Raw genomic sequence first — 24,106 nt, 5'->3', positions numbered from 1 at the left:
CATTTACCCCTGCTAATTAGGGGCGATAAGGGCGAAGGGAACGAATATTTATTGAGGGATCTCCACCATGGCTTGACCGTTACTATACTCTTTGTAGCACACTCCACGAGTAATAAAATAAAGTACTCTACGAGTAGTGAAGATCTCAGAGATCGAAAGTACGAAAATAAAGTAGCGCGTTTTTGTATTGTTTTAATATGTTATAATACTTTCTGTATCGCAGTATAATTTACTTATTACTTACATTTACACAAAACTATTTATTTTATTTTTTGTTCTTGTTTTTAACTTTATATCATGGTGTTCTAAACTTTTAGGTTGACTATCTCTTTATTAAGTTATAAATAAAAGTAAGTTTAACAACATAACCGAATCTATCGGAATGTGATCCATGGTCGTAAATAAAAAAAAGTCGGAATGTGACATTGACAGTTTGAGTTTGACAATTGACATTTCAGTTTCATCAATAAAATAAGTTTTAGAAAAATCAAAAAGCGTTTGATTCGCATAAATAACAAATATAATCACTTGAAGTGTGTAGAAATCAGTAAAAATGGCGAAACCTCCTACGGGGGAGCTGTTAGACTTCCAGGATTACTCTCCGGAGCATGACCGGAGCGCGCGTATTGACGTGGAGGCTGTCCATACGAATCAATACAACAGTTCTATGTCAAATTCGAATTATGCTTATGAGGAACCAAAGGAGGTACAGGAGGAACAAGCTCCGCCACAGTGTAAGTAAAATATAAAAATAGTGTTAGATTATAAAATTCAAGAAAACAACCAGTATTCACAATGCTTCAGTATAGTAAAGAAGTGTTTACACTGGTGATAAATATATGCAGAAAATAATAGCAAGATAGGAAGATTTATTGCTATGTATGTATACAGGGCGGATACCTTCATACAATAATAAAAAACACAAGTCCTACACCTTCCTTGGAACATGTTACAGTAATTAAAAAACACTTACAGTAGAAACTCGATTAACCGGACTAATAGTTGTCGTAAAAGTATTCGGATAATCGAATATCCAGAAAATAGAATGCATAAAGAAAAGTGGATTTTGTGTACATACATAATGTTATGTTTATTAAAAACAACAAATATCAACGAAAATCAATGTTTATTAAGAAAGTATTATGAGTTACAGTTGTTTAGATTACATACTAACGCGTATGAACTGCAGCATTACTCATTAAACTGCTACCTATATCACAAATTGTTTTCAGCTAGTAGTGTTTCAGCTAGTAAACTCACAGTATCACCCTCTGTTTGTTTTTCAAACCACTTTAAAGTTGTCTCCAGGGCATGAAGTGCTTCATCATGAGTTGGTCCTGCATCATTTTCCACATCTAAATTTTCTTCTGTCTCATCTTGTGTTTCCTGCTGTTCATTTCTGTGCAACATGTTTTCTACGATTTCGTCATCCGACATAATCTGAAAGTCTTGATCGATTGATGAAAGTCTTGAAGATTGTATTATTATTATTATTATACATGCGCGACTGGTGGTCCGCTTGTAACACACGTTTGGTAAAGAAATGGAGGAACAAAAAAAAGTTACCATAATTATGCAGTGGACAGTTGTTTAAATTCAACATTAAACTGTGCATTTTCGTATTTTTATAGCTACCAATTTTTTAGAGAGGTAGTCCAGATAGTCGCGAATCCGTATAACTGAGGGCCAGATAATCGAGTTTTGACTGTATATCGAATTTCATAATATGTTTCTTTACAATGATTGACATAAACTGAACATTTGTGTTTGATTTTCAGCGAACCACAACTTCTGGACTATAGAGTACTATCAGAAGTACTTTAATGTGCAAACCAGTGAGGTGGTGGAGAGAATCACATCCTCAATCATACCGCAGAAGTTCTCTCGGAATTTCTTTGATGAAAGGATCAAGGGCAAACCAGACTTGTATGGCCCCATCTGGATTGCGGTTACGTTGGTAAGGTTATAGAATTAACTTTTTCTTTCCTTAAATTCCTTAAATTAGGTAAAGACCTAATTTAAGGAATATATAAGGAATTTAAGAAATATTAAATGCAACTTCAATGTTGCTTACAGGTTAATTTAATCAAATTTCAAGTGGGCACTATCTCTTATGAACATATGTATAAAAATAGCAGGACAATTAAGTATGTAAGTTGTTATGAGTAATATATTTTATAGTATCTAAATACACTATAACAATTCTATAATAAAAGAAGGATCAGAGTTTATAATTAACAGGACCTTATATAGCAGAAAAAGCGATCGAGTAGAAATATGATCATGTTACGAAATTAAAGATAACACTTTCTATACTTACTGCCCCACACTAGGATTATTTTTGTCGTGGGCGTCATCCACAGGCAAAGACGAATACACAAAAATCTAGACCCAGAAAAGATACCTGGCTGTTGATTGAACCCAGAACCCTTTGTGCATAAGACCGGTATGGTCGCCGCTCCGACCCGCAGGTCGTCGTTTGAATTCACGCTAGAATTGTTTCAATCTAATCAAATTGTACAATCAAGATATTGATTTGAAGGTGGTAGAACCCTTTGTGGTTCGATTCCAGCGACAGCACCGCTACACCTATTTCTACCTCATAATACCAGTGTTAAGCGCTGCCGTGTTCTGGTTTGAAGGGTGTGGTAAGGGAGACATACTTTTCCGAGGCTTTCCAGCTTAGTCCTCAGGATTAGCGGCGCATCTGTGGCTGACCTTAGGTAGGAATATTTAATCTTATTTGGTGTTGATTACAGATGTCCTTGGGCGGCAGTAGCCACTTACCATCAGGTAGACTGCATGCTTGTCAAAATTGAATGTTACACAGATCTTCACAATAGCAGTGAGCGGGAACATAGCGAGCTACCTGCAGAACGCGAACCGTCCGATGCAGCAGTGGCGCTACGACTTCCACCTGGTGTCGTACGCCGCCACCGCCATCTTCAGCTACGTGTGGCTCGTGCCGCTCGCGCTGTGGGCCGCGCTACGGTGGACCACGGAGGACTCCCATTTGATTGAGGTTTGTAAGCACAATAGTGATTATCCCTGTAGTCCCAGGACAGAATAGGGCTATGGTATCCCCTGCCTGTCGTAAGAGGCGACTAAAAGGGGGCTTCCAGGGTTGCGGGCGGCAAGATTGGGAGGTCGAGCCGTCCGGTAAGCAACTCCGGGAAGGACGGCGGTGTGTGTGGTCGCATACCGTCGTAAACACCAGACTGTGTGGCGAGTCCTGGAGCTCACCTGGGTGGAGCCCGAAGGGGCAACTTGAGTCGTCGTCGAGGGGGAGTCGTCTTGGCAACATAGAGGATGGCCACCGGGGGGGTTTTAGTGCGGTAAGAGTCCCACATAACCCTGTGTCGCTCCCACAGCACCGGGTACCTTTTGAAGGTTTCCCCTCGTAAACAAACAAAAGAAAAAAAATGCACAATAGTCATATATTAGACGGCCCTATAGCCTAGTGGTTAAGAAACTTGGCCTCTCGATCGACGGGTCCGAGGTTCAAATCCCAGGCACGCACCTCTGATTTAGTTATGTGCATATTTGACATTATCACTTGCTTAAACGGCGAAGGAAAACATCGTGAGGAAACCTGCATACCTAAGAGATTTATAAAAAAAAATCTCAAAGGTATGTGAAGTCTACCAATACGCTCTTAAAGCCTAAGCCTTCTCATTCCGAGAGGAGACCCTTGCCCAGCAATGTGACAATAATGGGTTGATGATGATGAGACTGCCCGGGCAAATATTCTGTCACGATAAAACAAGGAAGGGACTCCCTCGATCTTCACTGCGAAATTGCTATTGACACTAAAAATTAATGAAAAACAAGTTTATTGAAGTTTTCAAACTTTTTCCTACTTACCAATTCATACCGAGCAAAAGTAGCTTTTACGAAATTTTATATTGCTATAATAATGATGCCTATAATCTTAAAGAATTAATTCTAAAACCAACTAGTAAAATTCAGCAAAACTAGCAATTAGTTTAACACTTAATTTGCAATTCAGTGTGCAGTTCCAAAGTTTTACACATACAATAATTATCAAGATCAGTTATCTTCAAATTGTCGACCTCCGAATTTAACAGCTTTTTTCAATAAATATGCAACATAAGATATCTCAACACTGACGGACTGAAAAATCCCATTTTTTTACAGGAACAAAGTTCGCCGACAATGATTTCGCTATTCTGTCTCTACGGATACTCGCTTTCCATCTACATCCCCGTCGCGATTCTCTGGACGATTCAAGTTTCCTGGCTACAATGGGTTCTGGTGCTGATGGCAGCGCTGGACTCCGGAGTCGCTTTGGTGTTCTGGCTGTTACCAGCCCTGAAGAGGTCAAGATACTCTCTTATCTTGATTGGAACAATACTTGCCATACATTTCCTATTAGCGGCTGGGTTTATGCTGTATTTCTTCCACGTACCTGATAGTGAACCTCAAGCCCCACCTGTCCACCATCCGGTAACTACTGAAGCGGCATAACTTTATATAGTTTTAAGAATTTAGAGTTCTATAATCTATTTGTTTTTAGTGAGAAGTGCTGTGTATGTGCAAGGTATTATAGATTTATGTGTACGAAATATTGTCAATGGAAGGGCTCAAAGTCTAACACACAAAGTGACCTCTTTGCATATTAGACTTTCTTTCCAGTGATAATAAAATATTGTGAATTCACACTTCATGTTCATACTGCAGTAATGTCATTCTTAAAGACCCATTTCCGTGAAGACTATAACCGCACTTACGTTAAATGGCTCATAGGACTTAAAATCGACCCATAAAATATTAGCAAGTGCTTATACATCATATTCACTGTGATTGGACCACCCACTCTCTATGGGAAAGTACCCTTACCATCATAATAATAGCCTGTCTCACAGTGGGCTCAAGTCACAGCATTGAATTGGTTAAATCCTTCATAAGTTGTGACTTAGTGAAAAAACCTTATTAATTTGTATTTATATTTATACAAACATTAAGAATTATTGATAAGTAAGCACAAAATCATTACAGCTGATATGGGAAAGCTTCGTGCATTTAATTATTTTTCTACATTCCAAATATAATGAACATTTCAAACCAAGTACACTACCTATAGATAAACAAGGAAAATGACTGTGTATTATAAATTAAGGCTTTTGTTATTAATCCAAATTATTAGCTATAAAATTGTGTAAATATTTGTTAATAAAGTTAACACGTTCAATGCCACCGACACGCCTAGCGTGTTCTTGCGAATTTCTATGACAATGCCTTGAACACGCCAGGCGTGTTCTGAAACTTTCGTCGATATTTAAAAAGATTGCCCACATAGTTTATTGGGATTCTCAGTACGTAATCCTTGAGCAACAAACTAAAGAATTTTAAAGTGGCTACCGGCGAAAATCTCAAATATTACAATAAAAAAATAAATTGGTTAAGTAATGCCGAGAACACGCCTGGCGTGTCCACTTTAACAAGTGTATCATAGATTGTCAACCTTTGCACTTAGATGTCAGTTGTTGCAATATATATATATATTAAGCCCAAATATAAGGTTAAAAATTAATAGTGAGCTCAAAAAGGCAAAAGATATAGGGAAGGACTGGTAGATGAGTAGGTACACAGAAGGCAAAAAAAAGAAACCGAGTAGATCATATAAACGAGGAATCAGATTAGACTACATTTCGGCGGCGTAATTTTTGGTCATCAGACCTAGACCCGTTTCCTAGCATACCTACCTAAATTTTTGTATAAAATTAACAAAAGCCGACAAAATTTAAAAAATGTATATCAGTTTTTATTGGCATTTATACGTTTGTATTTCGTGTTCGGTCTTGTCGGACCGACCGGACAGAATAGAGCGAGTAGGGAATATGCGTGCGAATTGCATTAGAAAGGATCAAACTACTCCCCAGGATTCCACGAAATGGTGTGTGTGATGGCACGTTTTATTATTTTTATCTTACCTTTGCCTATAGTAAAATTTTTTTCTTCGTGCAGTTTGTGTCATAAAACGTCGGAGCGGTGAAGCGAGTATTTTGCACTATCTCCCACTCACGGGCCTTATTAGTGCCTTAGGGCCTTAGTGATGCGCACTAGTTTGTCGATAAGCGTTATCGAAAGTGTATTTAGTTTTGTCGTTATGTGGGATTGTGATAAAAATCAAAGAAAAATAGATAAAACAACGTCTTTATTAAAATAAGAATATTATTATGTGGGGTAATGATGAAAAACAAATTATATAACAATTGACAAACAATGATCACAACATAACAATATCCCAGCACCCTTTGGATACCGCACCGCCGAAGGCAACTTCGATGACTCATTTGTTTTTAACGATAATGGCGTTGCACCCGCGCGACATGCTCACCGCCCTAGCAAGCTTATCTTTTATGACCCAAACTGCACGGAGAAAATAATTATACTATTGTTTTTGAATTTGAACTTTAAAGCAAGGATTTTGTACTTGGTTTGGGTCGTCGCACTTTTTCGGCAAAAGTTATTAGATGTATTGCTTTGTTTTCGACAAGGGAATTTGTTTAGTGCAGTGTTCGAAACTTACGGCATCGCATGTGTACGTTCGTTCCTTCCGTAACTTAAGTTTACTGAATTTTGTTTGATCCCTCTATCGACGACTTACGCTTGTGTTTTTGGACTTTCATGATTGCTAAACATCGCGACCTCGGCTAGTATTTATGGACTTTATGATTGCACTTATGACAACTTCGGCTAGTATTTTTGGACTTTTTGATTACATATAAGAACACATCGGCTAGTGTTTCTGGACTTCCGGCAATCACATCTTTGCATTAACTTCAGTGACGGTTTCATAAAATTGGTAAGTAATATTTATTTAAAATGTTGTTACTATAATAAGTTATTACACTTACATTTATTAATAAAAACGATCGTGTATTTTATATAAGTTAATAGTGAAATATAAAATATGATGGTACAAAACGTACAAGTATATAAAAACAAATTATTTTTGTCTTAGGTTATGGATCCCTTTGGTAATCCAATACCATCCTGCTCATGGGAAAGTCCTAATTGGGATTTCCCAGGCATCGAAGACACTCTCGCAGCCATGGAACCATTAAGTTCAACGCCCCCCATGCATCAGCCAGCTTCAACTTTGTCTGACTCAGAGTTATTGGGGATATTGGCTGGAAATATTCTCGACGAGATAGATACAGATGTTGACCTTGAAGACAATTCCGAAGGCGACTTCGAACTTGATAATATTGAAACCACTGAGTTGGAAGAAATAATAATTCCTGTTAATGCACCTAATGATCAATGGCGCCCGGGGAATCCTGATGACGAAATCGAGCTCCCTTTCACAAAAACAACTCGTGTAAAAGAAGTAATAGCTGATACACCAATAAGCTATTTTGAAGCTATTTTCAATAATGACCTGCTTAGTTTAATAACTCGTTCCACCAACGAGTACGGGGAGTACTTAAAAACTACAAGCACGGCAGTAAACAGCAGAGCTAAGTCTTGGAAACCCATAAGCTGCGGTGATTTGAAATTATTTTTCGGGTTATTGTTTCACATGGGTTTTATAAAAATAAATCGACTTTCCGATTATTGGAAAAGAGACATCTTTTTTCATCAATCAGTATACTCGGATGCGATGTCTCGTAATACCTTTTTATTAATTTTAAGAATGTTATGTGTGAATATGGGGGGAACTACAAGCTACTGTAAAATAAAACCGATGATTGATTTTTTTAATAAAAGAATGTTAGACTTATATTATCCCACAAAACATTTAGTAATTGACGAGTCAATGATGTTATGGAGAGGAAGACTTCTATTTAGACAGTACATGAAAGGGAAAAAAAATAAGTATGGTTTGAAGTTTTATGTACTTGCCGACCAGTTGGGAGTTGCCCAGAAAATACATTTGTACGGTGGTGCAAGGGATTTGTTTGTTGGTGGCTCAAATCACGTTAAAAAAGTAGTTTTGTATTTAATGAACGAATATATAAATGCGGGACACCATTTGTTTATTGACAATTTTTATTCAAGTGTAGACCTGGTGGCAGATTTATATAATAAAAGTACATTTTGTACTGGCACACTAAGAAACAATAGAAAAAATAACCCAAAAACTGTTATAAATACTAAATTAAAAAAGGGCGAGTTATGCATACAGCATAAAAATAATATCTGCGTTATCAAATGGATGGACAAAAGGGAGATCTTGGCCATTTCATCAAAATATAATGGCATTTTAGAAAATACTAGAAATCGCAGGGGGCAAATAAAACTGAAACCACAGATAATTAGACACTATAATGAAAATAAGAGTGCGATAGATCGTCATGATCAAATGCTGTCGTACTACTCGTGCGAGCATAAATCACTAAGGTGGTATAAAAAAGTAATTATTCATATAATGCAATGTATTATGATTAATTCTTTCTTTCTGTACAATAAGTATGCCTCAAGCAGCAAAATATCTTTATATGACTTTCGCTTAAAAGTCATAAAATCAATTGTAGAGCCCAATTTGCCACCAAGTTTACAGCTTCCGTTGGGTAGAAATGTCCACTGCATTACGAAATTAGAAAAAAACCAAAAAGGTAAAACCAAACGCAGACGATGCATCCATTGTTGGTCATCAAAAAAAAAAAGGGTAGCAACGTTGTTTGCCTGTGAAAACTGCCCCCAACAACCAGGCTTGTGCATAGAATGTTTTAAACCATATCATAGATATTGATAATTATATAAATCAGACTTGTAATTATGTGATGATTATTAAGGCAAATCAGTCTTAATACGAGTATTATAGATATTACAATAAATCCGACTCAAAATTATTACTATTTTGTGCATGCACTTACAAAATGATTATTGTACGCTAATAAAAATAAATATTTGGATGAAGCAAATCAGTCTTTTCTTTTCTCTTCTAATATATAAAAAATATCTCCAGTTTCTTTGGTACAATGATTAAACCTTTCATCCACTACATAATATGTATTAATTAGGTAGATTTAAATCTATTAAAGATGTTAATTATTTCTTTCATTACGTCAAAGCGAGCTTGACCATGATAATTGGCTAACTCGCATGCCACAACGCTTCCGAAATACTCATTGCACCGAATCTCTAAATCTGTATTGTTTGCGCATGTTATCCCCGATTCAGTCATTGTTCTATTTTCTCGATGCCTGATCGTATTTGTACATTCAGTAGTCATAGTACCAATTTCCTTTGTTTTTTTAAAGTTATCAATTTCTTCTGAATCAGATAGGCATTTTTGATCATCACGAAGCTCATTTGGAGATTCCGTAAAAACGTCTTGAGATTCGTAATCATAACAATCCGTCGTGCGCTCTGAAAAGTGAAGTACTTATTAAGAAATTTATAGTTGTATACTTTTGTCAAAAAAACCTAACTAGTTTTATTCATTTATTTGGTTTTTCCACGTAGCAATGAAGTTCAATAGCTACAGCTGCTGGTTCAAAATGTTGTGCTGCCGCAACACGGATGATGCTAATCAAAACACGCTCACTCAATACCATATCCTCTTGTAATCAATATTTTTATTTGACTCTACAATACTCGTCATTGACGGGTACCGTAAGTAAATATAGATTTTTTCCTGGATTTATGTTTATAAGAAATAATGCAAATTAACATATTATAGGTAATTATTGGTCGCCACACTAACCTTCCAAATTTGAACATTTTGAAGGTGACGGGCTGTATTGAGTTTCGTCCTCACTATGCTCTGTTTCAGGCACAAATATAGCTTTTCCTAAAAAAAATTCAAATAATTTGAGATAAGGTTGAATTTGTCGTTTTAATAAAATAAAAAACTGCCTTTAACACAAAAATGTGTTTGTACTTAAAATATGTGAATATTACGCTGACCTTAACTAAATTCAACATATTTTGTAATATTTTCTTCCAACGAAGTAAATTTCTATTTAAATCAATATATTGATTTTAATTAAATTCAATTATAATTTTTTATTATTATTAATTTAAGTTATAATTCAAGATACTCGAAATATTATTATCATTCAGTTTATTAATTATAAATCACGCATACGTTCGTTTTACGTTAAATTATCAATAATTTAAATATATAATATAATTTTAATTTAAAAAACGTGCAGGAAATCCGGCGCAATTTTTTTGTACAAAATTATCATAATGAGACAATTGTGAAATATTCAAATGGGTACAATTATCCTTTTGGTAAAATAATTTGGAAATCAACCCCATTGCTAGAGATGCCCCCAAAATCATTTGAGTTAAGTTACCTACCTAATTTACACAAATTCAGAGTTCGTAAGAGTAAAAAACAGATTAACCACTGAAATACCAATAAAAACAGTAAAAAACTACCAAAGGTTGACAATCTCTTACAAAATTACGATAATTACTCACCTAGAAATCTATTTCCAGCCATAATTCCAGGTTGAACCTCACTACTGTATTACAATCACCTTGATTCTTGCTCATCACACAGCAGACTAACTAAAACTCGTTGCTAAAGTCGAAAATTAGTCGAAAAAAGAATTTAACGTAGTCCCAGTGCCGCTGAACACGCCTGGCGGGTCCATGTTTGACTAGATGCAATGCCGCCGACACACCTGGAGTGTCCGCATGCTTTTGTATGGCGGCATTGCAACGAACTTCATGAAAATTGAGGTGGCATTGAACGTGTTAAAAGTAAAATTTTGGCGTTTTATTTGTGAATATAAAAGTTAATTTCGTTAATTCTACGATAATGTATATATACAATAATAACAATTTTGTATATACGCAAGTATAACAGCTTATTTACAATAGTTCGTTAGGCAAAACAGGCTTATTGTAGGTGGCTGACTACCCAGTGTGAACAAGCCCTAACATCATAGAATATGATATTAAAAAATTATATGCTATTTGGGTGCCATTAATTGGAAATATAAATACCCCATACCAATAAGTATTAAATGACTACGTGCAGTAGTCAATCTATATATATAAATCAAGTGCTGTTGTTATTCTAGCTAAAACTTGAGAATGGCTGGCCCGATTTGGCTAATTTTAGTTTAGAATAACTTGTGGAAGTCCAGGCAAGGTTTAAAACGTATATTTTGAGGCGATACAATGTTTGCCGGGTCAGCTAGTAGGAAATAAAATGCGAAATATTGAGTGGAATAATTTAATTCATATTTACACAAATAATTCATTTGGCGATCAACATTATACATAAAGTACTACAAGACATATCATATTTTATAATCCGGGTATAGAGTTGAATATCATAAAGGGGTGACATCCACCTTAGTTTCACTCATAGATAAATACTAATATACTAGGTGTCACTCACGGCGTTGCTCTGGTCATGTTGACGGGACGCTCGTACGAGCGCACAAATTTTATTTATTTTTATGTATTTATTTTACACAATTCATGAATTATAAGTAAGTGGCTACATGGATGCATGCAATTTAAGCATGAATTAATTTCTTCGTGACTCTGTTGCGAGTAAACACAACTCGATTAGAGTGCTTAAATAGGGTGTTACGAAATTACTAAATTGGTTAAGAATAAGTGTATAACATTTAGAGAATTATACGAATCGTTCACGACTTAACGCACTTGTATACAGAGGCCTATACATCACAGACTTATTACTGCTCACAATACTAAGGGCTATTATTGAAGGACGAAACTCCACGAAGCGAGAAAAATCTTAAGATTTGTAACAATGTCATGCTCACCTCGCTATATTTCTAACTGAACTTAAGTCGTGTTTCGATGCGGTGATAGTGTAAAAATAAATTAATTGACCTACTTTTGGATGAACATATTCATTTCAATGTTTCGTTTAAGTTATATTAGCTAATTGTACATATAAAGTATGATAAAGATGTCCCTCATCAGCTCAAGTCCTGCTTTCTCCACTGATAGTACACTAAGATTCCGAGTCATGATTGTTTTGGACATATACAAGATAATTCAACTTCATTCAAACATCAGCTTCACTGGAATAGAATTTGGAACCTCTGCATGGTACCATGCAAATCATTTCGTACATTGTTGTAGGCAACCTTGTAATCTTTTTCGAAGGATTGATGTAAGTACAGTAGCAGTGATAGCCTAGTGGTTAAGAAACTCGGACTCTCGATCGAGGAGGCCGAGGTTCAAATCCTAGTCGCACCTCTGATTTTTCAAAGTAATTATCACTTGCTAAACGGCGAAGGAAAATATCGAGAGGAAATCTGCATACCTGAGATTTATAAAAAAAATCTCAAAGGTATGTGAAGTCTACCAATACACACTTGGCCAGCGCGGTGGACTATGGCCTAATCCTTCTCATTATGAAAGAAGACCCGTGCCCAGAAGTGGGACAGTAATGAATGAAAGTACCCGTTTTTAAATGTTACTTTGTGAGAATATTTTTAAAATGGTATATAAGTGGAATGTGATCAGTCGGTTATGGAGAAGTTATCGAAGCTCCGCAGCCAGGCCTGCCGGTGAAACGACCATGTGGCTTCTTCCGCCACTGCTTGGAGTGGCACCAACAGCTCTGATAGCATCGTACCTGCAAACAGGTTGTAAACTTATAGTCCGATTCATAATTAGGTGCCCAAAATGTAAACAAAGGTGTTGACCTATCAAGAAAATACGTTTCAAATGGTAGTTTCTTATTTTTGACGATATAAAAGTCAACAATAATAAAATATACCTAAAGTAAGATCAGTTCACATTTTCTAATATTTATATTATCTCAATTTCGTTCCATACAATATTAATAATAAAAAACAAGGTTTATGGTAGAAAATTAAAATGTGATAATGGTAACACAATTGGGACCCGAAACATTTTTTGTGACGTCATTTTTCGTAGCTGATATTCATTTTCGTGATCGTGATCGAACTCAAATGTTTTCTCGTTTTTATAACGCGTTTGTTAAATTGTGTGTAGTTGTTAAATTTTTTGCTTTTTGTCGAGTTTGTAAAAGTTTTTGTTTCTTGATAATTTTTAAGGTTTACAATACCGTAAGTAATCGTATTTTGACAGTGACATTTCCTTGTTTACATTTTGGACAGCAAATTATAAATCAGACTATAGGTTAGGTTAGAACCCTATGTGGTTCGACCTAGGAGGCCCCACGGCCATACCTATTTCGGCCTAATAACAGTGTTATGCGCTGCTATGTTGTAGTTTGAACAGTTTGGTAAGGGAGACATACTTATCCTAGGCGTTCCAGCTAAGTGCTAAAGGGTAGCAAAGCACCCTGCCAACCTCAGGTAGGAATCTGACCTCGGGGATTGATAACAGATGTCCATGGGTGACAGTAGCCACTTACCATCAAGTCGATTGCACACTTTTTTGCCACTTCAATATTATAAAATAGATGGATTTCATTTTTGAAAGACTGCTTGATTCCTGCACCTTCACTCAGCAGCAGCTACAAAGTAGACACTCACTTAACAGGATAATTAACTATAATATTACTATATTACTTACTTGTTAAAATACACACATACACATTCACACTCACATACACATGTCCACACGTACTTACTTATACACACACATTTATACAGATTAATATAGTTCTGGTGGTTATTAAGAAATTACAAATAATAAGTACTTTTAGTAAGCGATTGTACTTTATTATTATTTAAAATGCTCATAAAATGTAAATATTTACATGGCTGTAAGTAGATTAAGCTTGAAAATTGTATAATACTTTAAGAGCTGTGAATTTTGTTGATAAATAAAATGAAAAAAAAAATCATTAACTTACTGTGAAACCCGTCATGATCGAATCCGCTCATTTGCTCATAGAACTCGATCAGGTTTCCTTCATTATACGAGAGCTTTGTGGTGTACTCCACATCAGTTATTGAACACTTGTACAATATTTGCAGCCCGCTGCGACAAACCCTCAACAATTCTGTTTGCTCAGTGTCCATTGCCATGTTCTCTGTAACGAGTTGATCTAACTTGTTATTAAATAGAGCAATTACAGGATAACGACAATAGTATTATTACTATCTTTCATCCAAATGAAGTCGTGGTACCATTGTTTTATAAATAAAAGCATGTTACATGGTGATTAACAAACAACAAACATTTCAGGTGTTATAATGCTTTGTTTTTAATTTGTTACCTCCATCAATGTATCTGATATAAAAACGCAAATATTGAATACATCGGGTATACATTATTTTTAGTTTCTAGTTATTTTTCATTAACAAGTAATAAAAAAGTCTTTTGATTTTATAACCAGAAGGGCACATAGGACGTGCCTAGAACTTTAAGGGGTCCTCTAAACGCCATATAAGTGTAATTCAGTGTAACATTCAATATTTTAATTCATAAAGTAGAAATGTTAACAACTGACAATTTTGAATAACTTTTATTACTTAAAAAAAAATTTGTCTGTTAATTTTTTGTGTATTGAGTTTGTAAGTTAAATAGTGATTATTTTGAGATATTACATACCTGTTCTTGTTGATCGATTTTTACATAATAAGGTTGAGCATATATTCAACGAATAGACCATTACTTGCATCAGAAGTTGATTACATTCACATCTGAAAACGACGTAAATAATTTCAACAACAACAACATACTCTTTATTTGCACATCACTTATTTGCATCTCATGTAACTAACAATTTAATTATACCAATATTATTAAATGAATAACAGTTTGAGTAACATTTTAGATTTTCTAATGTTAAGTGACTGCAATACGCAAGTAGAATATGAGTTAGATTTAAAGTTGATCATAGAGGCGTTAGTCTCTCCAGTTTGCACTTAGATTAATTAAATAAAGGCAGAGTAGTAAAACGATAATAATGAAATTATGAGTATTTTTTGGTATTTATCAAGGTGGCAGAACTCCCTATCGTTCGACTCACGCGGCACCACCGCCACACCTATTTTTGTCTTTTATTATTATTATTATATTATAGGAGTAGCAGACGAGCATGCAGTCCACCTGATGGTAAGTGGCTACTGCCGCCCATGAACATCTGTAATCAAACCCAGATAGGATTAGATTTTCGTACCTGAGGTCGGCCACAGATGCGCCGCTACCCCTGAGGACTAAGCTCGGCTCGGAAGAGTATATCTCCCTTACCACACCCTTCAAAATGGAATACAGCAGTGCTTAACACTGCTGTTATTAGGAAGACATAGGTGTGGTGGTCGTATAACATCAGTGTTAAACGCTGCTGTGTTCTTCTTTAAAGGGTGTGGTAAGGGAGACATATTTTCCGTCGCTACTTGGTTTTTAAATACATAAAAAGAATGCTATAAGTACCTGGGTTTCTCACTCTCATCATGTTGACTAGAGTTATGGTAAGAATAGTATTGAATCAGACACTGTGTGGTCTCCACGACCTGGTGCGGCAGATTCTGTGTCTCCATACATTTGAGAGACGACTCAACTTGTTTCAGCAGCAATTGTAAGAGACATGAGTCTGCAATTAAAATTATGGAATGAATGCATGAATACTTTTTCATAATCTGTTCTGCTTCTCAGAAATCCATGTCTTCTATTTAGTGTACTTTGGCAGATAGAATTTATTGCTCTGGGTAAGGTTAGGTTGGGTTAGACAATTTAGGATGACAAAATACAAAATACAAAAGTCTTTATTTGTAGAATAAGGTGCATACATTGGTGTTACAGTCAAGAATTTTCGCTCATTCTGCCATAAATGGCGTACAAATATAATTTTAAGTCGCATTTTATGAGTTCAAATTATTAAATTGTAGATACTAATATTGGAAATTATTATTAAAACGTTAATAAGATAAAATGTCAATAACAATAAAATGTCACATAAAGATAAAAATGAATAATGAATAATGTCAGTGGTATCACAATAGAAAATGTCAAAGGAGCATCCGTGGACAATAGTAGATTATTATTGTATTTCTAATTCAAGGTTAAGACCAAAACATTACAGACCACTCAGCAAATCATAAATAATCATAATATGTAACTATTCGTCACTGTTGTTGAGAAACTCGACTAGACTATAAAAACATTTGTCAATTAAATATGTTTTTAAATTTCTTTTAAAACTGATAAGTTCTTCAATATTGCGTATATTTTTTGGAATTTTATTATACACCGTGGGCGCTATTCCAAAGAAACTTTTTTGCAACCAACGACTTTTTGCTGGGATTGCGCACAACTTATCTTTGTGGCGTGCTCTTGGAATAAATCGAAATTTTTCGCTGTTCATTCGTATGAAAATGGCGCATTCAAGAATGTAGAGTGATGGCAATGTGAGTATTTTATGTTTGATAAAATAAGGCCTGCACGAATCTCTCGGCTTTAAATCCCACATGGCCCTCATGCATCTTTTCTGTGATTTAAAGGCGAAGTCACGGTACATGGAGTTGCCCCAGAAAATAAGGCCATATCTTAGTGTTGAAGTCACAAAACTATGGTAGGCTGTTAATACAACAGTTTGGTGGACAAGATTTCTTAATTTACGTAACATATATGAATATTTACTAAGCTTTCTACACACTATATCAATATGATTTTTCCATTTTATTGCTTTGTCAATATGAAGTCCTAAAAACTTTATTACATCTGCGTCGTCAATTTTAGTTCCTGAGTAATTTATGTTTAAAATTGTATTATTATTATTATTGGATGCTTTGTTACTATTAAAATTCATTATTTTAGTTTTTGATAAATTAATTTTTAAATTATTAATTTGAAACCATTGTATTATGTCAATAATTGATTTGTTAATGTCATTTTCTAATTCTCTTTCATCGTCATTTGTAAATAATATTGTACTATCGTCAGCAAATAGAGTCATAGGGTGGTGTATTTTTTCCGGTAAATCATTAATGTACATCAGGAACAGTAATGGCCCAAGTATACTACCTTGTGGCACACCGTGGGATATAGTTTTGCATTCAGATTCATAATATTTAAGACATTTTGTTTCTAAACATAAGGTTGACAATTGAGTGTATTGGTTCCTTTCTGTAAGGTATGATTTTAAAAGCTTTTGGGATGGTCCTCTTACACCATATTTGTACAATTTATTTAAAAGAATAGTGTGCTCTACGTGATCAAAAGCCTTCGTTATGTCCATAAATAGAGCTGTTGATGATTTTTTCATATCTTTATTATATATTATTTGTGATAATAATAAAAAACAAACAACAATGACAAATCTATTGGAGAATTCAAAATAATCACCACAGAACAAAATCACTTTCCTTATTGTTAGTTCGTTATGTTTATTTACAACTAAAAATATAACAAAAAAGATATTTAAAAATTTCGTTTATCTAAATGATAAGAAACAAATACAAATATTTAAAAAGTTCATCTTAATAATCAAAACCCAAAATCTTACACCCGGTTTTTTTTATACAACTAACCTTTATCATACAAAAGAACTCCCTGTTCATAATCCACCTGTAGGCTTCCATCATTCTCTGTGCACAGTGTGACCGAGTTATCTATATTTTTTATCTTATTCAGTATCCTGAACAGTGGGCACATTACAAAGAGCATGGTACGTGAGGAGACTACTCGCTTCACTATGCTTAATGCTAGCTGATGTTCCAATTGGGAGTGATCCATTAAGTTTTCTATTAGGAGAAGCACTGATAGAAGTAAACCGCTGTAGAGGACGCCACAGGACTGGAATGGTAAAGAAATAATTTACATATTTATTTATTTCTTTATAACAGCAGTTATTGTGTGTTACTATGTTCTAGGTTGATGTGTAAAGTGTCGATTGATATGAAGCATTGCTATATGTATAGTCCTCAGGAAAAGAAAAGTATAATGCCCTCTAATAAGATACCAAAGTTTTTGGGATTCATAACAGATATTCATGGACGCTGACCACTTCATGTTAAGAGGAGTTCACCTCACCTAATGAGGTCAACTGCATGTGTGTGATGTATTAATATAAAAACCCGCTGTGAACGCAAACTAACACAAAAACATTAGAAGTTACTTAGGGGAAACTGGGGACACTTGATCCTTACGGGAGACTTGGTACACTGGATTTACAGAGCTTCTGTGAACATAATATGATTTTAGTGTGGCAACATTGGTTGTCTATGATACGTTATAACTTTCTAAACTTGGTACTCTTGTCCAATTTGATATTTAAGCAGATGGCGGATGATTGTGTGTTTCGTGTCGCAGGAAAATTTTTTTCGTAAGTTTTCATTTTGATTAAATAATTGGTTAGTAAACTTATTTTGGGTAAGTAACATTTTTAAACTATTCATTATCTATTTTTTTAAACGTCTGTTTCATAGAATAGTGTTAATAGTAGTCGATTTTTTTACAATATCTTTTTATAACCACAGTATAGCTAGGGTACACTTGGTACACTTTCTTATGAGAGATATGATCCCCCCCATCAAGCATCCACTAATGTTTATTTTTGAATAATTTCAGGGTTCAATATGCCTAGAGTATATAAAACAATAGAAGGTACAAGAAAAAAAAATATCAACCATAATATTCTGTGATAATAGGAACATTAAGTAATGTTAGCTGAAAACATATTTACTCGTATATGTGATTTATCAAAACAGTGGATATGTTGTTGTTGTTGTTTCTACTTTATCTACTAAGCAAATAAACCAATGATAAATCAATTTTAACGTATTTTTTTTTCATTTTGGTATCATATGAAAATATAGGAGACTTATTTCCCTCAGGATCAAGTGTTCCAGAGGGGGGGGATCAAGTCAGACATATATATGGGACACATGGTATCATTCCCTATACAAAGTTTTCGTGGGCTGGTTACAAAATTTATATACCGATATCATTAGCTTTTACACTTAGTATAGCCAATGAAATTCCACGTATTTCAGTACCAATATATCTAAAATCGGATCAATATTTACCAAATAGTGGTCAAAAAACAAAAGGGGGGATCAAATGTCCCCAGTTTCCCATATATAAAAAAATTTAACATTTATAACAACTGTCTGTTGAATTGTTCATGGAATATGGAATTCAATTTAAATATTGGAATGGTACTATAAATTGGCACACGTGGAGAGTGGAAAATAAAAATAAATTACAAAAAGTAAAAAAAATACTCACACTATCATCCAACAGGATGCATATTTTGTGTAGTAAGTCAATTAATTTGTTGTTGCTACCAACAACACCGTCGTGCATACGTTTCTGCCTGTTGTTGAAGATTTGTGCCACTTTCGGCACTTTTACAATACTCTGCAGTACTGCCGTCATCCTCCGAGCTAGAATTGCTTGCTCCTCATTATATAGCGCCCTGAAAATAGTAATCAATTAAGTATAAAGATGGTAGAACTTTTCATAACTTTTGGAGGTAACATTGCTAAATCTATATCTGTTAGAAACAGTGTTAAATACTGCCTGTTTTGTTTTAAAGAGGGAGCAAGTGGTACTTCTCAAGGACAAGTACATCTGTAGTTGACCTCGAGTAATTCTATCTGATAGATAGCAGTATATCAATTTAACGGTGGTAGAACAACTATAGTTCAATCTTCATTACATCTTCTAGCGTTATGCAAGTTTTGCGTTTTAGTTAAAGGTTCTGGACAGCTGACTTAAATATAAGGGGACCATCTTACCTCCCGTCTTATCTTAACTACCGTCTTATTATGGAGATGGGCACATATGTTCATAAGCGGCAGTCGCCACTTACTGTGAATTCCTCGTCGATTTCAAGATTTAACTGTGATACTATTTAGGTCCTACCCAGGCATAGGTACCCTACAATTGGTAGACACCCAAAGCTAATTCCACCATGCTACGTAGCTTTGATAACTTAATCCATTAAACTAAGCTTACTTTCCACCAATCAAATCATTTTCCTCAACAACAATATATGCAGTAGTACATTCCAAATACTTCTTGTCCATTTCCTTTTGGAAAGCAGATGTTATTCGCCGTGTCACAGTTTCCAGCTGAGCCTGTACGTCTTCTAGGACAGATTTTGTCATATTGAATACCTGTAATTGGTTTAGTAAAATATTGACACATTATTACATATATATTTACAGTATATAAGAATTTCCTGCGGCTCTACCGCCACACCTATATCTGTCTATTAAAGGTAGTAGAACGCTTTGTGGTTCGACTCTTCTGCCTATTAATAGTAGTGTCAAGTGCTGCTGTGTTCTGGTTTGAAGTGTGTGGTAAGGGAGACATAATTTTTTAGTTCCAGCTTAGTCCTCAGGTAGCAGAGCATCAACGGTCGACCTCAGGTAGGAATATCTAATCTTATCTGGGCTAGATTGCATATGTCCATGGGCAGTAGTAACCACTTACCATCAGGTGGACTACATGCTCATCTGCTACTCTTATATTATATATATAAATATAAATAGTGTAGACCATGATTTTGTATTGATTTAGTCTATCTGCTAATACGAGTAATCTTTCAAAAGTTGCAGGCCATTTTGACACCCAGGTCTTCTACATAATTTCAAATTAAGCTGTAGGGACACCATGAGTATGTGTGTTATCTACATATATGTAACTCTGTATTGACTGTAATTTAAACCGTTTCGCCAGTCACGGTATTGTCGGGCTGCGGACAGTCGTGTCATAAGACCTAGCAATAAACATATTGGAAGATCAGTTCAATCTTTAATTTGACTCCCGACACAGTGCCTCAATAAAGCTATAACTCACATTAATATAATGTTCCAGATTTTTCTCCACATCAGTATCAGATGCAGTAATACACATCAATTCCTCATAAATGCCATTTAAGTTTATTTTGTTTTTTGACTTATTAGTAATGCTGTTAGTACTAGATAACAGCTTGTGAAATGAGCTGAATATTCTACACTTATTTGGTGACATATCGGTGGGATTTTTCAGTTTTTCATTATAATCTAATATAGAATACTGTTGCTCTGTGGCAGGGCCCGTTATTAGGGGTAATATTTGGGTCAAATTTGTTTTTCCTGAAACAAAAACAATTTTAAATGTCTGGCTAGAAGGACCAACAACATCTTATAATTGTCATATTATACACACCACTACCACAAGCTATTTCTGCCTTTTATGAGGTATGCCAACATAGTCTTTAGGGTAGCAACAAATTTGTGGCAATCCTCAGGCGCAATTAATCTTATCTGGGATTCATATTATGGGGTAATAATCAATAAAGCTTTGAAAATGCTTATGAGTTTTAAAGCTATTACATACCAAATCTGCACGTCTTAGTAAGCTTAAGGAATTGTGGCTTGTTGTCAGTTTGAACACCGCTGGTCGCAGTGCTAACTCTCCGTAACTGGGATGCTTGAATGTTACTTAACATAATTGAACTATTATTCAGCCTGTGAATAGAAGTGAATAAGTTATTTTACTGTACTTGTATTGTTGTATATTATTATTATTATTATTGTAATACCAGCGTAATATTTTGACCTATAATAATTATAACTGTAGTAATTAACAATGATGCAATAAATTCATTTACTCTATCATATTAGATATTATTCTGTAATATTCACTGTAAATATTACTTAAATAAATAAATTTTAATTTATTAAAGATACTTGCTTAGCCACTGGCTTCCCGGCAACAGTGATCTGTGTCAGTTTTATCTTGTTTGATTCCAGCATTTTACATTTCTCTTTCATGTTAATTATTTCCATATTCTGAAATATAAAATTACTCATTTACCTTTTAAAAACCAATTCAACATAAACAGGAACTCAGTATTAACTTGATGTGTTCTTTTCCAGATTTGATTTCATAAAAGAGGCATAGAAAATTTGTGGTCCTGCATGTAGGGGCATCTGCTATATGGGATTTTGAATGACATCGCTAAGCTAACTAATCATATATAGGGATACGTAATTTTCGCTAATAAAAATTATAAATTTCGCATTAAAAATACAAAAAATTAAAATTTCGCATTTATTCGCAAAAATAGTATTATTAAAAAATCTAAATCGAAAATTCTTCTTAACTGAAGGCTAATATTTTAGTGGTCTCTATTTCCTCCTTCAGCCTCTGCCTTCGGTCATTTACAACAGTGTTGTAAATACTAAAGTACCTATCTGCATCTACTCTATTAACCGAGTTAAAGAGGCTTTGAATAGCTTTTACACTTTATAAAACTGCTTAATGCTGCTGCACTTTGTAGATACACAAATTTGTAATAGTATTGGTAACAACATTAAGGAGTGGTCTGTGAAAATTATTTTATCCTTGAAAAATGGTATTTTTGAGAAGCTTTTTCATTGTAGAATTTATGTTTGCCAATAGTGCAGCTGCAGCTATCGATGGAAAAAATTGCTTGCTAATGTTTTGATAGGCTTCATTTATTCATGCCCGTGCTAAATGTGAATGAATAAGGAATAAAATAAGATATCTAGGTACTTAACTCATTAGTATAAAACAGTAGGTGTGTAACTTTGTTAAATTTTTCGCTCAATTAAGTAAATAATCGAAATTTCGCAGTTAAAGTCTGCTAAAACACAAAAAATCACATTTATCGCATTTATCCAGCAAATTTCACATCTATCGCATCTAATACAAAAATTACGTATCCCTAATCATGTATTATCATCCAAATCATTATTAAGGTATTCATTGAAATTTCAGTTGCAACATTTAACGTTCACATACTTACAAATTAACAAGGCAAGTTAATTTAAAGTTTGTTTATAATTTATTATCTTACTTTAAAATCCAGTTCTGTTCGTAGCTCATGGAGCTTATTATTGACAGAGTCCAACTTCGCGCTCCACTGCATTTGTGCCTGTTCCTGTGTTCGTATCTTCTCCAGCCTCGCACTGTCCACTGCCACTTGGTATGTCTTCAGTTGTGCGCGCAGTATTGACGACTCCCCTTCCTTTGTGACGCATTTCTCTAACAATTTCCCATTCTCCGACTTTAACTTTGCATTCTCCTCTTTAAGCGTAAATAACTGCCGGTACACATCGTCTGTGTCTTTATTCAACACGGGTTCGTTGAAATAATCTCCTGTGAGATCTATCAATTCATTTTGTATATTTGTTGATATCCCTCGTAATGGTGACGATATACGTTGACACTTATCTTTTAAGTGTGTTGAAACAATATTCGAGGAGCTTGTTGAGGGTCTTTTGAACGAGAAGGCACCGGATTTAGGACTTGATGAGGTCGCTTGTTGGGTGCTGGTTACCACTGGTGGTCTGAACTGGCTGTACTCTGGCAGTATGCTACTGTTGGAATTTTGGTCGCAAGCCTGACTCAGTTGTAAGAGAATCTCGTCGTCGATATCATAGGCCCAGTCATTAGGGTCTGTCGCTGGAATTATAAATCAATAAAATCATCGAAACATGGATACAAAATTCGTGTTCATTACTAAAATCTATGTGCGAAACTTCGATTAATCTTGGAATAACTAAAGAAAAAATTCATCACTATTAATTGAAATCTATATGTTTCGGAACATAAAAAACTATAATAATTTACCTTTATTTGAATCTGCATTTTGACTCAGAGGAAAGTTGTGATCATGTACACTTATATCTAATCTCGCCTTTTTTCTATCACCATCATGCAGTGGAGAATTCAGCCTCTTAGCCATCTTTGTAGAATATCTGGTATTTCTTTCTCATATTCATACCCAATAGTTCACATAAGGCGCGTGTTTAAGTTTAGTTTTGGCGAAATAATTTATTTGACAATATTGAATTCAAGAGGTAATTTTTGACAAGTTTTTCATGTAATAGACTAATATACAGATTTAATATTGCCTTAGATTCTCTCTTTTTGGCTTACAGTGATAACTCGATTACAGACTATACAACGTCAAAGACAAAAATGTTTCGTTTATGAACGCATAGTGGCCATGAAAAGCTATACTTTCGGCCTAATAAAATATTTTCTTTAATTTATTTAATTAATAGAGTATTTCTTAAGATAATTTGAGTAGTAATTCCATTCATAATAAGGAGATGAATAATATAATGAAACTATTATGTGCTATGATATTGTGCAATGGTAGTGACAATTTTAAATTAGAGTTTCAGTGCAGTATATTTTTACTTTGTGTTGCTTTTAAATGTCTTATAATATATTTTTGTAGATCTGAAAAATTTGATATTTATTGTTTAACAGTATGAATATT

General features: G+C 34.6%; 2 protein-coding genes across 2 annotated transcripts; one reads left to right on the top strand and one right to left on the bottom strand.

The window, feature by feature from the left end:
• Positions 1 to 423: 423 nt before the first annotated feature.
• Positions 424 to 5,203, top strand: LOC140754342 (protein YIPF2). Its single transcript, XM_073089338.1, has 4 exons — positions 424 to 734; positions 1,779 to 1,957; positions 2,831 to 3,022; positions 4,159 to 5,203. The coding sequence occupies exons 1-4, from the start codon at positions 554 to 556 to the stop codon at positions 4,486 to 4,488; spliced, it is 882 nt and encodes a 293-aa protein (XP_072945439.1). The 5' UTR covers positions 424 to 553; the 3' UTR covers positions 4,489 to 5,203.
• Positions 5,204 to 11,153: 5,950 nt separating this feature from the next.
• LOC140754341 (uncharacterized) lies at positions 11,154 to 23,707 on the bottom strand. The gene is made up of 12 exons (XM_073089336.1): positions 23,449 to 23,707; positions 22,673 to 23,280; positions 21,544 to 21,641; positions 21,187 to 21,317; positions 20,665 to 20,942; positions 19,819 to 19,979; positions 19,087 to 19,276; positions 17,388 to 17,652; positions 15,292 to 15,451; positions 14,467 to 14,558; positions 13,766 to 13,945; positions 11,154 to 12,553 (listed from the first exon to the last, which is right to left on the bottom strand). The coding sequence occupies exons 1-12, from the start codon at positions 23,561 to 23,563 to the stop codon at positions 12,438 to 12,440; spliced, it is 2,394 nt and encodes a 797-aa protein (XP_072945437.1). The 5' UTR covers positions 23,564 to 23,707; the 3' UTR covers positions 11,154 to 12,437.
• Between the last annotated feature and the right edge of the window lie 399 nt (positions 23,708 to 24,106).

This window comes from Epargyreus clarus, unplaced genomic scaffold (assembly GCF_041222505.1).
Source record: "Epargyreus clarus isolate Ecla_fem2 unplaced genomic scaffold, WU_Ecla_fem_2.2 ptg000029l, whole genome shotgun sequence".
NCBI lineage: Eukaryota > Metazoa > Arthropoda > Insecta > Lepidoptera > Hesperiidae > Epargyreus > Epargyreus clarus.
This window is presented reverse-complemented; position numbering and strand designations above follow the sequence as displayed.